The 13850-nt window shown below is 45.3% G+C and overlaps 1 protein-coding gene across 1 annotated transcript; it reads right to left on the reverse strand.

The window, feature by feature from the left end:
* Positions 1-9015: 9015 nt before the first annotated feature.
* dand5 (DAN domain family, member 5) lies at positions 9016-10055 on the reverse strand. Its single transcript, XM_034543008.1, has 2 exons — positions 9573-10055; positions 9016-9303 (listed from the first exon to the last, which is right to left on the reverse strand). The coding sequence occupies exons 1-2, from the start codon at positions 10053-10055 to the stop codon at positions 9016-9018; spliced, it is 771 nt and encodes a 256-aa protein (XP_034398899.1).
* Positions 10056-13850: the final 3795 nt, after the last annotated feature.

Below are 13850 nucleotides of genomic sequence, written 5' to 3' on the forward strand. Positions count from 1 at the left end.
GAGCATGCACGGGAGTCAGTGGCATGAATGTTCCTACTCAGTGAGAGGCGGATGTGGCCTAAATACACAGTGCACGTCCCAGGTGTGTGAACCATACCACAATATTTCCTCCATCAGTCACCAGGCTGCAGCACTTTGTTGTTGCTTTTCAAGATCTGCCATAAAAAAAAAAAGTAAGTTAAAAAAAAGAAAGAAACACCACTAAAAATATTTCCTGGCCTTGCAGGCGGATCTCTTGACTCGCGGCTGAGATAATAAAAGACGTTTCTCTGATCTGCAGCAGCTGCGAATGGACGGATGTAAGAGCGCTTACAATATGGCGCTCGAAACAAACTAATTGAACAAAGTGGTGAGTCATGAGCGTGTGCCATACCAAGAAGACTACCAGTGGTGGAAGAAGTATTCAGACTTTAAGTGGAAGTAGAAATACCACCCACTAAAGATACTCCACTATGTAAACAAATATAAAATGTACTCTTACAACCTACAATGTTATCGGATCACCATTATTGATCTATTTAAAATACAACTGTTGAGATGGAACCAAATTCATCCATTCATAAAAGTAATTTAATCTAGATTAGAATCTAGGGAGCATTATCTTTTATGAACGGATTTTGTGTATAATTCTGATCCTAAAAGTATAGATCTTAAATAAAGAAATATTAGTAAAGTAGTAGTAGTAATATTGTATAGGACTTGAGTAAATGTTACTTTCCGGTATTGGGTGTTATGATCCTTTACCCGAGTACCAATACAAACAACACAAAATATAAATACTGCATTGTAGGTGTTACAAATGTTACAATTTTTTTTTTTTTTAAGGACTCAAAAGTAAAAGTACTCCTGCAGATCAACATCCCATGAGAGTGGGATATATGTATGTATTAAACTGTTAGATTTCAGAAATGTGTATGGATTTATTCATATCAACTTATGGAAATGCATTGCATTGTATAAACTCACGTAAAACGTTGGTCCGCAAAGTAACTACAGATGTTGAATAAATAGAGTAGAAGAAGAAGTAGAATAGTAGAACAGGTAAAGTAGGACAACGATGCAGTACAGGTGGACGAGTGGGACACAAACGCTGATGCTCACTTCCATAGGTTGCCGATTAGAGATGAACCCGGGTGTGTACACACACGCGCAGAACCACACGCAGACACACACACACACACACACACACACACACAGACACACACACAGACACGCAGGCTCGTTACAGCAGTTGGGTTCGGGGTCAGGCCGGGACACAGGTTACCACAGGGTTAAAGCCTCGTGCACATGAGAAAAACAGCAAAAACAGATTTAAGAGCGAGGTGGATGCCAAGAGTGCCATCTGCTTTAGGCTTCCCCCCCCCCTTCCAGCTTCCTCTCCCGTCCCTCCCCAGCTTTCTCCATCTTTGTCTCCCTGCACATTCCCCCGTTCCCGTCTACCACTACAGCCACATACATATTTTTTCAACAGCTAAATATTACCATTCATTATTTGTTTGCCACACTGCTCCAGCTCCGATGACGAACCAAGATGGTATAGATACGTGGACGGGTGAGGGGGATGGGGACAGAGAAAGAGGGGTGGGGGGGGGGTAAGATAAGTCCAAATCTGGCAACCGTCTCAAGTGTAATGACACCTCCATCTCTATGGAAAACCATCCCCTTTTGTCTTCACTTGCATGGGAGCTCTTTCTTTTTACTGTTTTGTTCCCAGAAAACCCATGGAACATTTGCCAACATTTTTAAGAGCTGAGAAAAGCAGGATTTTTTTTCTTCTTCTTTTTTTCTGCTGTTTTTTTAAAGTCTTCCACCTCGCAGGTGTTTCTTTTTAAGTCGTGCTCGACAATGCCAAGCTCATCTTGGCTCGTCTTGAATGCCGCGGGCCTCGTGGGGGGGGGGGGGGGGGGGGGGGAATGAGAGAGAGAGAGAGAGAGAGAGAGAAACGTGGTTGGAGAAATCTTATTGATTAGCAGTTGTCGCTTCCCTTTTCTTTATCTCACGCGGCTCTCCTTTGCTGCCTCGTTCACTCGATCTCTGCACACTTTCTAAGTGCTGATAGGGGGATGAGAAACCTTTGTAGGGCAGGCCAAGAGGGAAGAAAGGGGGCAAAAGAAATCTTAACTATAACTTGAAACCCTCTGCTCTCTCACAGGAAGTGACAGCACAAGTGAGACTGTGAGAGACATAAAAAAATGTCCCACACAGGAGAGCGAGCGTATGAAGTTCTCATGTCAGTAAGTCCAACTTGCTTGAGGCCTGGATGTGTGGCTTTTATTAAGCGGCGTCTAATTTACCTCAGATCTTTCGGCTAAACACCAGCGTCGCCGCTGATTTATGATGCACACCTACTAAAAGAGAGAATAATCAATCTAATCTCATTCTGATGTGCTCATGTTTGTCCGATTAGCATTCTGTGGGGTAATTGACACAATTGCAGCCAAAGCTTGGTTCATTAATGTTAATACAGATTGCTGCTCGTTAGAGCCACCATGTGGTGCAAACGCAAATAGCAGCCATCTTGCTGCAAGTGGAGCTGGTAACTGTCTAAGCCTCGTTTAGTCTTAACAAAATGTCATGTAGAAAAGGAATAACTACAATAAGTAATAATACAATCATGGTATTGCCCTTGAGAGAGAAGAAATGATTCAGTTTTTTTTTTTTTTTTTAAATTAAACAGGTGGACTGCCAGTTAGGATCAGTGATACGCCGGCTGGATCGAAAGAAACACAGGACAAGAGGGGGAGGAAGGGGGAGCTCAGAGAGAGGGATGAAAAGAGGGAGCCAGGAAAGAAGTACCATCTGTTTTTTAGGGACAAGGAAGATAAAAATGTGAGCAGCGCTCAGAGGCAGAATGTTAGCAGAGACTCAGGGTGTGAGAGGAGTCCGCGTACAGGGGGGGAGGAAACTACAAGGGGCACAGAGAGGTAAGGGAGAGAGGGCAGATAAGAGCGAGGCAGACAGATGGGAGACAGGAAGATGAGAGAGAGAGAATTGAGTGAGTAAGAGAGAGAGAGAGAGAGAGAGAGAGACCAGAGATTGGGTCTGGCAGCGGTGTGAGCGCACTGGGCACGGTCACATCGGGAAGGGACATGACTCGACATGCCGGCTCAGCCCAGCTGGGTCAACTCTCTGCACTGCCATGTTGTTTTGGCTTGGCGCTCTCCCCTCCTACAAACACACAACAAAATCCAGCTCAGCTCAGCTCAGCTCGTTCTCCCCGCCTCATATCGAGACGCACACTCTACACGCAGGCAACGGCGCACACCAGCGCGCGCCCAAAATGCCACGGTTTTGGCGAGAGCGGGGCCGGGCCCGGGCGAGGGCCCCGGACTAATGGAAACGCCAAACTCGTTACTCTAACGCTGGGTGACAAGGGCACCTTGGGCTGCAGATGTTCCTGCTGATGACAGATGGAGCCTGGCACTGCCAGGGGACAGAGGGCCAGGCCTGCGCCAGCTCCGTGCCACCTGCACCCCTCCTCTGTACCCCTCCACACGAACCCAAACATGCACACACTCGCTCGCTTTCTCACTTGGCCTATCTCGCTTGAACACAGGGCGTACTGCCCCCCACCTCCCCACACACACCCTATGTGTCTGCCTGTCTCTCTCTCAATCACTCTTCCTTTTTCCCTCTCACACACACACACACACACACACACACACACACACACACTGGCATGCTCCTCTTCCTCCTGTGCCCACTGCGAGGATGACTGTTTGTGGACAGATATCTATGACACTGGCAGCATGTGTTGGGTTAAAATCGTGTCTGTATTGGAATTGATCCTATTAGCAGACAGAGCGGACTTCATGACCATAATTCAAGATGAGGAAATTAAACTGTATGTTTTTAGTTGTTTTTTTGTCTGCCGCAGCGTCCGGTAGCAAAAATAGTTTTCCACAACATTCTGTCACCGTCATCTGAGTAACTGAGTGTGATCCACGGCCATTCCCACTTCTGAGCAGAAAGCGGAGTCTAGAGCAGCTAATGTATGATGGGAGACTGTGTAATGATACCATTTATCTTCATGGAAGTGGTGACAGGCTTTTGGAGGTGATTCGCCGGGCCTGGCTTATAGAGACAGTCCACCAGGATAATTTGCTTGATGCCGTTAGTCGCCAGATTATCAAAGTGTGCTCAGCTGCAGTTTCGATGATGGTTGGTTTTTCACTAGGCGTTGGCTTTTTTTACAAATTTCACCAGTGACGCTTTCTCGCATCACTACGCATCACTACGCGAGGGACAGGAAACTAAACGTAGCATGTTCTTCAAAAATGTTTAATGGTTAGTTTTTCCTTTTTCTTTTTTGACTCTTTACATTAGCATCAGCTCTAATTTTGAAATAAAAAGGGAAACGGGCTGCAGTGGGTGCATGGACACATGAGGGAAAAAAGGGAGGTAAACCTATGGATCACATCAAAGTCTTTTTTTTCTTTTACAGAAAATGGGATGAGATGCTGGAAAAGTGTTTGCACCGCCATGCCAACTCAAAAATCCAGGCACGTCGACTATCGGCTTGCGAATCCAAGTGTTGAAAGAACACCAAGACACCAGAGATTCATATGTTTGCCGTTTCATAAATTTTGATAAATCTGACCAGGCCCGGTAGCCAAAGTTGTGTCTCCAGCTTGGCCCGCATGCGATTTCTCCCACTGGTGGAATTTGTTGGACTGTGATATTGAACTTCTCTGTGATGAATGCGTGTTTTGACATTGAAATCTTCTCGAGGTTCTGCGAGTGGGAGACAACAAAGTGCGCGATCATAATCAAAGTTACGTGGGATCTGTCATTGTTAGAAAACAAAGAAGAAAAAAAAACAGATTCCAATGTGGTTGCAGCTTTTTGGAGTACTGCGTACGCATGACCGCAAAACCCCTCTACACTTTCACCGCTCTTACATCAAGCATGCATCCCTCCCTCCCTCCCCCCACCCCATCCCTTTGCCCACTCCATCCAAAAAAACATGTGTGGCGTGTCATTTCAACTCCCTCCACGCTGAAGAAGGGCCCCTAACAAAACAAAACAATTATCTCTCCCCTCGTTAGGACCTGGCTCGCATCCCCTCTCCCTCTCAAAACGCCCGTCTTTTCCCCTGCAGGACCCGACCTCCGCTCTCTCCCTTCCGTAGTCGTCCCTGCGACAATAAGTTGAGCTGAGGGTCTCTTAAGTGCTTCTGGAGTGGAGCGCTTAGCAGATTTTAGGCTTCATGTTTCTTTTAGAAGGCCTCAGCGAGAGCAGAGGTGCGCAGGACGGCAAGGAGGAGAGGGCGAGGTGCCCAAGAGAGAAACGTTACGGGAAGGCGAAGGAGGAGAGAAGATGGCGATGGCATGTTCTGGTACGAGGCGGCGGCGGCGGCGGGTACCGGCGTGTTCCAGTGAAGGGGAATGGATGGGTTGGCAGCAGACGGGTGAGCAGGTTTCACCGTGCCAGCTCTTAATTACTTTAATTGGAGTCATTAGCTAAGTGAGCATGAGAGACATCACCTGCACGGCACGCAGGACCGCACCTGCCACAGCGACATTGCCATCATCATCGCACTCCAGCCGAGCGTTGACGGACACACTGGAGAAGCACAGTCGGATACAAACAAACACACAAACATGATTCTGCCGGCGAGAGGGTCAGTGGGTCGGATATCCGTCTACCTCATCCTCAACTACCAGACTTGGAGAAATAAGTTATATATTTTAAGGTAAAAAAAGAAAAAGAAAAAAGGAACCACATTGTAAAAGACTAAAAGCAGTTCTTGCTTGCTGTACTCATTCCTTTCCAACATGCTTTCATTGAAAATCAAACCACATCACAAGTGTGCCTCTTTTAAAGACTTTATTTATTAATTATATTAAATATACGTTAATATCGTACCAGATAGCTAGATGCTCATTTTGTCTGCAATCGTAGGCCGCAGCTTACAAAGATGAAAGATCAGCTGAATCAAAACGTTGTGAAAATCAGAAACAATAAAACAACAATCTTAAAAAAATAATAATAAACAAAACAAAAACAAACAACCTCCTTGAATACTAAATTCCCACTGGGGAGCAGGCTATCAGCAATGCCAACACCATCACCAGACAGTTCCAACCAGACAGTCCACTGCTGGCCACATTCAACGTCTCTTAGCTCGGTGACAACGGACCGAATTGTCCTTTAACCAAGTTTTCAGACAAAATGTGAAACAAAAAAAGAGCAGACTGAACTCAGGCTGATCTGACCAAACAAGGACTGTGGATTGTGTCTCCCATCACTGACATCGACTGCATTAAGTGGGGATCTCTTTATGGAGGAATGACGACAGCAAGCAAAATCTTCATCTTCAGTGATCATATAGGAACTTTTGACTTTTGAGACAGTGGTACCAGACACTAAAACCACTGTCGGATTTGATCCAATGACAAACAGACTCCCAGGCTACACCTTTCTCTGTCCTCCTCTGCACCCAACAGACAGCCTGGCAGGCGGGCTGGCAGCCAGGCAGAATGGCAGTAGGCTGGCAGGCTTAGCCCAGGGCCACCATCTCCTGCAGAGCCAACTCTGACCAGCTGGTCCGGACTAACACCACAGAGTGAGCGCGTATCAGCGGGGAGGTAGACACCCTCACACCGAGGGCCCCAACACCTGCAGCACTAAAACCCGCACTGCTGGGATTTAGGTGAGAAGAATCTGTCTGGTCTGTGACTGAACAGGTCATCACATTTCTCCTGGCGTGCCCCTTTCGCCTTCCCCAATTCCTTTCCTGAGAGCGTATGATGGACCCCTGTCTCGCTTTCGCTTGCCGACGCCAGATCCGGGAGCCTGGTCCGCGGTCCAGGCCCGTTCCAATCTACCGTGACGGTTTAGCTCCAGCGGAGCCCCAAGCGGCACCGGGGGAACATCTGGTGGACCGTCCCTTTTCCAGCACTGTTCAGCCAGCTAGTTAGCTTAGCACTGTTTGGTATTCATGGCCGCGGCTTTAGATACAGGAGGACACAAGAGGTGTGCAGCATCAAAACAGATCAACCCGGGAATAGTCTTGCCAATTACAGCCCGCGCACAGAACCACGCCTCGCGCCGTTAACAACATGTCAAAGTTAAACTAGCAATGGCCTCGAATCCGCCCATCTATAATTCAGCTTCACCTCCCCCCCTCCCGATACACCTTGATTTAACCAATATCGCCTGAGACACCCCCCACACACACACCTCCCAACCATTTCCATGTCTGACAGTTAAAAGGCCTGCCTGCACACAGAGAGAAAGAGCAGGCAGCTCATTGTGCGTTTTAAAGCGCTAACTAGGCCACTTAGCACCCTGTGACGCTGATCTGATCCCCGAGGCGCTGAACTTGGCATCGGGCCCTCCTTCTTTCGCTCCTTCCTTTCCTCTCGCCATGGGAACCAGGCCATCCTTAATGACGCAGGAGTGCTTCGCGGGATCCCACAATGCAAAGGGGGCCGACATCTGTCTCGCTAAGTGGTGCACTCTCTTGTGCACCTTGTTTGTTCAATCAACAAGCCCCCCCCCCCCCCCCCCCCCCCCCACTCCATCCCTATATATTGTTTTTAAAGACAAAAGATTGAAAGAAGAGTATGCAGAGTTCGGTAAGAACAGATAGTGAGATCATGACTATCCAGCGGCATCATCTCTCACACACACTCACAACAGCACAGTGGATTATTACAAATAGAAAGTGCATCATTGTAAAAAGACAGAGATGGATGGTTATAGATATAAATTACTCAGATTCTGGCATCATACAAACATCCTTCCTCACTATGAGGAATGAGAGTTGCAAAAGCTGAATTTGATCACTGTCAACACAGATCTATGAGCCTCCCAACCTCTCCTCCTGCATATTCTGGAAAAAGAAAAAAGTATATAGTGCCTGATTAAAAGTGGCCCCTAATTCCTCATAGTTAAGACCTGGGCAAATATTTGTCCCATCAATCTAGAAAAATATAGCCATCAACCCAAGATGTTAATCACATGCTAATAGAATCCAAGGGACTCAATGCACCCCCGTAGTGAAATGAACGCTTTCACTTTTTCAGAAAGCCCACGTGAATGCAAATGGCCATCTAAACAGTCGTTTTGACAGCATGCCAAGACGTCGTAAAGAGCCCCCTTCTTTATGCTCCTCTGGGAATGTATGTATGGATGTGTGGGATGAGTTCACTTTACCAGGCCCAGGTGCCAGGGTATAAATGAATAATAGGTTTTATGGGTCCTAACTGAAGAAAAAAAAAGAAGAAAAAGCACATACGCACATAATCACACATACCCACTCGCTCAAGTGCATCTGTGGTGAATGTTGTTTGAATTCCCACAACTACACTGAAAAGAGATTGGGCATGAGAATAGGTGGTTCCTATACATAATTCAGGGGTCCATGCTGAAACAATTATGTTTGCTTACTGCTAAGTACCAGCGCTCAATAGCTCATTTGCTCTCTAGTTTGGTGCTTTCAGATGTAAGTGCTACGTGCTAAAAGTCGGTGGAACGTGGCTTTTTAATAAAATATAGGAGCTGACACTCGAGCGCTTGAATGCAAGAGTGGGTGGACAACAAACAAATGCTCTTCATGTTTTTACTTGAGCTTTGCATGCAAACTAAATTGCACTTGTAAATCCAACCAGTGTTGTCAGGAAACCAATTAGCGACGCAGAGTTAAAAGGAAATGTGGACAAAATAGGATTTTTTAATGACAATATTACAGATCACAATATTTCAGTTTAAATCCATCTAAACTCCTTTTTGAACAGCAGCACAAGTCCAGCGTGGATAGCTCGGTCAGTTACAACAGAAAAGTGCATGACCAAAATATAGGTCAGTTTGTCAGCGATCAGTGGTGGAACAAACCGCCAGGATATTTTACTCCGAATAACACATTCAGACTCTAAAACAAATAAACATACATGTATAAACACTCATTACAACTCTCTCAATAATTATCACATCAACTCGGAGAAACAAAGTCCATAACTTGGTCGAGATTTGTCAGTCCACATGAAAATCTTGTAAGCCTCAACACAGTTACAGGTGTGTGGATGCCGCAGCCTCGGCACTCTTTTCCTCTCGGCTCGTCTCGCACTTGCACTCTTCCACTACCATCACCCGCTTCACATGGACCTTGGCTCCGCAGCGCAGGGGCACAGTCACGGTGTGAGCTCTGGACGGGGCGCAGCGGGAGCAAGGGGCCCGGTGGCGGAGGGCCCCCGTCCCGGCAAACTCCCCCTCGGACGGAACGAACAGGGAGCTACACTGGCCGAAACACAGCTTGTTGTGCACCGTTACTGCATCGCAGCCGTCTGCCGTCACGCGCTGAGAGGAGGACAGAGAGGGGCGATATTAGGAAATATTGTAATTTAATTTACCACTATGTGTTTATGCAACTCATCACCATCACGGCTAATCCTCCGCCAGCGCCATACTCAGCTTTATGAGTGAGCAGACAGATTATTGCTACTGAAAAATAAACACTTTGCATTGCTTTCTTCTATTTGACTGTAAAGAATGGCTCATTTGAATGCTATTCGCCATGTGTTGCACAGACAACTATTTAACAGAGAAGGGAAATCAAACTGTCTTACCTGAGTGAAAGCTACCGCAGAGCACGCCTGTTTAGTGTCCTTAAGGTTGATTGGCAAGGACACGCTCATCTTGTCTCCTTTATTTATGGCTCTCTGCCACATCTGCAGGCCTTGCCTCTTCTTCAGTTCCATTCCAGCGGGGCTTTTAGGGTGCAGGAGATGTAGAGGACTCACTGGGGCCTTGGGGGCCAGGACCGGACCTGGACGCCCGTGAGACAAGAAAGCAGGGAAGGACATTCTGGAGCTTAGGGAGGGTGCTCTTCTGAGGGTGAGTCCTCCTTTGAAGAAGCCTGACTGGGCCATGGCACGAGGGTCCAGCTGCACAACCTTCACTATTCCCCGGACGGGTTCACCTGGTCCGCTGCCAGATGATTCAAATTCCACTCTTGACGCTTTAATAACGTTGTCAAAAGTATTGTGAGGGAACGTAAAAGCGACAGCTGTCCAACTTGACAAAAATACCAAACTGATATGGAGAGCCATTCTTTGATACAAAAAGGGACGATTGTCAAAACAGAGTTGATGTAATTCGTTTTTTCAAAACTGAGGAAACGACAAAAAAAAAAGTTACAGCGAAAATGTTATTTAAAAAAATCTTTGTCTGGTGGTGCGGTCCAAGGTTCCAAAAGGTAACCTTGCTGTCAGTGCTTTGGTCAGTGCGGTGGAGGAAGTCTTTTATATATGTAGCTGCCAGCTCTCACCTGTGTTTTAACGCAAAGAAGGTGTCGCAATTCCCACACCAGACCAGACATCACACCAAGCTTAAAACTCCCGGTCGTGGATGGCCGCCAGACTGAGAGGATTTCAGTTTCAAGGTGAGTGTGGCCATAAAAAATACATTTTAAAAAACATCAAGAGGGCATTTGATCCTCTGGGTTCAAACTGACCTGATTCCATGGATGTAGTTTATATTTTGCGATGAATTTGAGTTATCGACCACTTTGATTTATTTCCAGGCTTTACAAATCGAGTCTCTGCGCTACATGAAGCATGAAAGCAATTCTTGCAGAAAATATTTCCACTTTTGATGTTTTAACGATGGTGGTGGAGAAAGCTGCCATATCACTCAACAATTAGTCACATTGTCAGCGGTAGAGATCCTGCGACTGTGACGGCACTTATGTGCCACAACCAATGAGCAGATTGATTTTTCATCCTGCACACAAGAGATTTTTTGAAATCATTATTAAAGTATAATATGCTAAAAACACACACCTAGGGAGACGAGTGGCTCCTTTTCAACCAGCGACCGTAAAACAGTTAACTTGATGTCGGGGATGAACTTTAACTAAACTCAAACTGTTTTGAATCCCGTGCCCACAGCTTCAGGAAGACTGCTGAGTCAACAAGGTGTCCCTGTTACCTTTGGCTGTAAAGCAATCATCAGTTTATGTTCTCTGTGTAAACAAGCCGTCTCCTGTCCATTTATTCCCACAGGCATCTCCTCAGCCCCTCCCTTGACATCCCATCACAACAGCATTAGACTTCAGTGCGCTCCGTCACCCGTGACCTGATCACACACCGGCTGCTGAGGGCCGACTGGCTGACAATGTCAGGAGGGAAAGGGTGTTTGACTTTCTCATAGAGACCTTGGTGTTAACAGGCACTTTTCCATGTCGGTTTCCCATCATCCACCACTTGACATATATGGTTCATATAGATGCAAGAATGGGAAAGGTGAAGGACTTGAATATGAATACTTCCTCACCTTCGCTGACTCAGGACTTTGACACACTGGTTGGTGAGGTTTATAGTTACGTGATTAGGCAAACTGCAATATTATAAGTAATGTAGAATGTGTGAGGATGTGTGCAGTGTTGCAGTAATGTAGGAAGACCACTTCTTATAGCTGCAGAATAAATTTTATCCACAAGAGGGCAGAGTTTACTAAGGAGTATCTCCCCTGCCAATCACACTGCTCTCTCAGTGTTAGACATCAAACTGCTAAGGAAAATACTGACTTTGAACTATAGATTTTATTTTATTTGAATGCTACTACCTTTTGAACAAAGACTACTTTCTAATTGTTCATTTGTATGAAGTTTGCTTTGCTGCCCAGGCATACAGCCCATACATAAAATAAAAAAATAAAATAAAAAAAGAAGCTGGTTCTTAAAGAACCCTGTATCGAAGGCGGAGGATTCTTCAAGGATTGTTGTAAGCATGGGTGTTAAAACACCCACAATCCAAAAAATAGTGATTGTGAACCATGATTGTTGTGGGTTATGCTGCACCATCAGACCCCGGCTTTTAGGTAGCCGGATCGTTGCCCCCTCTTAGCTGATTAGTCGACTAATCAGTCATTTTGATTTCTTTAATCGATGAGTTATTTGTTATGCCTTTCCATGTTGAATGGCTTATTACCAAGAAACTTGTGAGCGCAAAACTCAGTTTTACAGGTCTGTCGATTAAATCAACTAATTGTAGGATTAGTCGACAAAATCGTATAAGTGTTTGTCGTCAAAGAATTTCTTTGGTTGAGGACAGCCCTGGTTCTTGGTAGAACCCCCCGGGTGGGTTCTAGATGAAACCCCTGGAATATAAAAACCTGAGAGGGTTCTTATTAGTATTCTTCAAAGGTGGAAAGGTTCAGGATATAAGAGGGTTCTGGGTGGAACCATTACACCATAGAAGGGTTCCCTGTAGAGCCTCTTGGAGTTCTGGGTGGAACCTTTTATATAAGGTAAAACCAGTTACATTGGGTTCTAACTAGAACCCTTTGAAAGGGTTTCAGGTGGAACCTATATAACAGGTTCTACCAGGAACCAACAGCGTTTTCCTGTCAGGAAAAGCCAAAGAAAACCATATGGTTCTAGTTAGCACCTCTATTTCTAAGATAGTGTGTCCCATTATCGATCATGAAAGCACTTAATATATCTGTAACACAAAACCTGGGGGGCAGCATATTTCTGTATCGTAATAAATGATTTGTAATATACTCATATAGGTTTTATATGCCATGAGTGTGACTCAGCTAATCTTGACTTCACTTAATTCACCTTTACAAAAGTGCCCACAGAGGGACATTAAAACTGCCTAACCCAGAGAAAACCGATATGAAGCATGGTCACATGTTGCATTTAACTGCGGTTCCAACCGTTTTATGATGACAGTAATAGAGACAACTTTTCCAGGTTATGACGCCACTGAGGAGGGTCATCAGGTAGCTATCTCACAGCAGGTGACGGGAAAAACCTGCTGCCAGCACACATTAAACTTCACCAACTATGCCCACACACACACACACACACACACACACACACACACACACACATTCTGATGTAAACTGCCATGTAATGTATAAGCAGCAATAAACCTGTTCAAATGTCAATTACTTACATTGCATGAAGCAAATTAAAACAGCTCTGACCAGAAGGCCAGACCATATGGACCACAGTCACCTTTCCATTCCCCCATGTAATACATGTATAATAGCAGCTCGTTGATATTATGTATAACAACACACAGCCTGTTGAGGGATTTAGCGGATATAAAATTAGCTGCCCGGTGTGACTGTGAGAATGTATATGAAACACTGATTGATACTGTGAGACATAAATGTTTCTATTGGTGCCATACAATCACATGCCTCCTTTTTCTTACTCAGCATGTGACGGTTAGATGGCTGCAGTTCCATAATCTGTGAAATAGGCCATCATTCTTGACCAGTGTGTCACCTTTAAATTCCCCTTTAACAAGTCGATATGTGCAAGCAAACAGTTGCTTATAAACCCATGCAGCAGACACAGAGTAACATCAACGTTCATTTGTGTTTCTGGCCACCTAAAATATAAGACCTAAAATCCATGTATATAAATAGAAAAACTATATATGGAAAAACTATCTGACTATCTGGATTTCCGTATGCCCAGAAGGCTCCTCATATCAACACCCATCCAGCCCTGGATGGTAGAGAGCAACACCAGCTCACACACTCACTCACAGCAGGCTATATGTTACTGACAACTGCGCAATAGTTGCCTGGAGACCCACAGTTACAGGACAGCGAGTAAGCCCAGTGCATTGGCTTTCGATAGCCCAGGGGGCTTGGCGATTTGATCATGTCATATATCCTCGATATCAATATTGCAACCATATTGTGCGGTTGACCATATTGAGATATTTGATAGACAGTTAACCTTATGTGGATACAGTGACCAAGTGGTTATAGGCAAACAAAAGAACAGCTATTTTCAAAATATCACGTCACTTTACTGGGATGCATGCCTTAAAACCAGGAAAAGACAGCACTTTTTACTTTGTACACCATTTTACTAA

Source organism: Cyclopterus lumpus, chromosome 1 (genome assembly GCF_009769545.1).
Source record: "Cyclopterus lumpus isolate fCycLum1 chromosome 1, fCycLum1.pri, whole genome shotgun sequence".
Taxonomy (NCBI): Eukaryota; Metazoa; Chordata; class Actinopteri; order Perciformes; family Cyclopteridae; genus Cyclopterus; species Cyclopterus lumpus.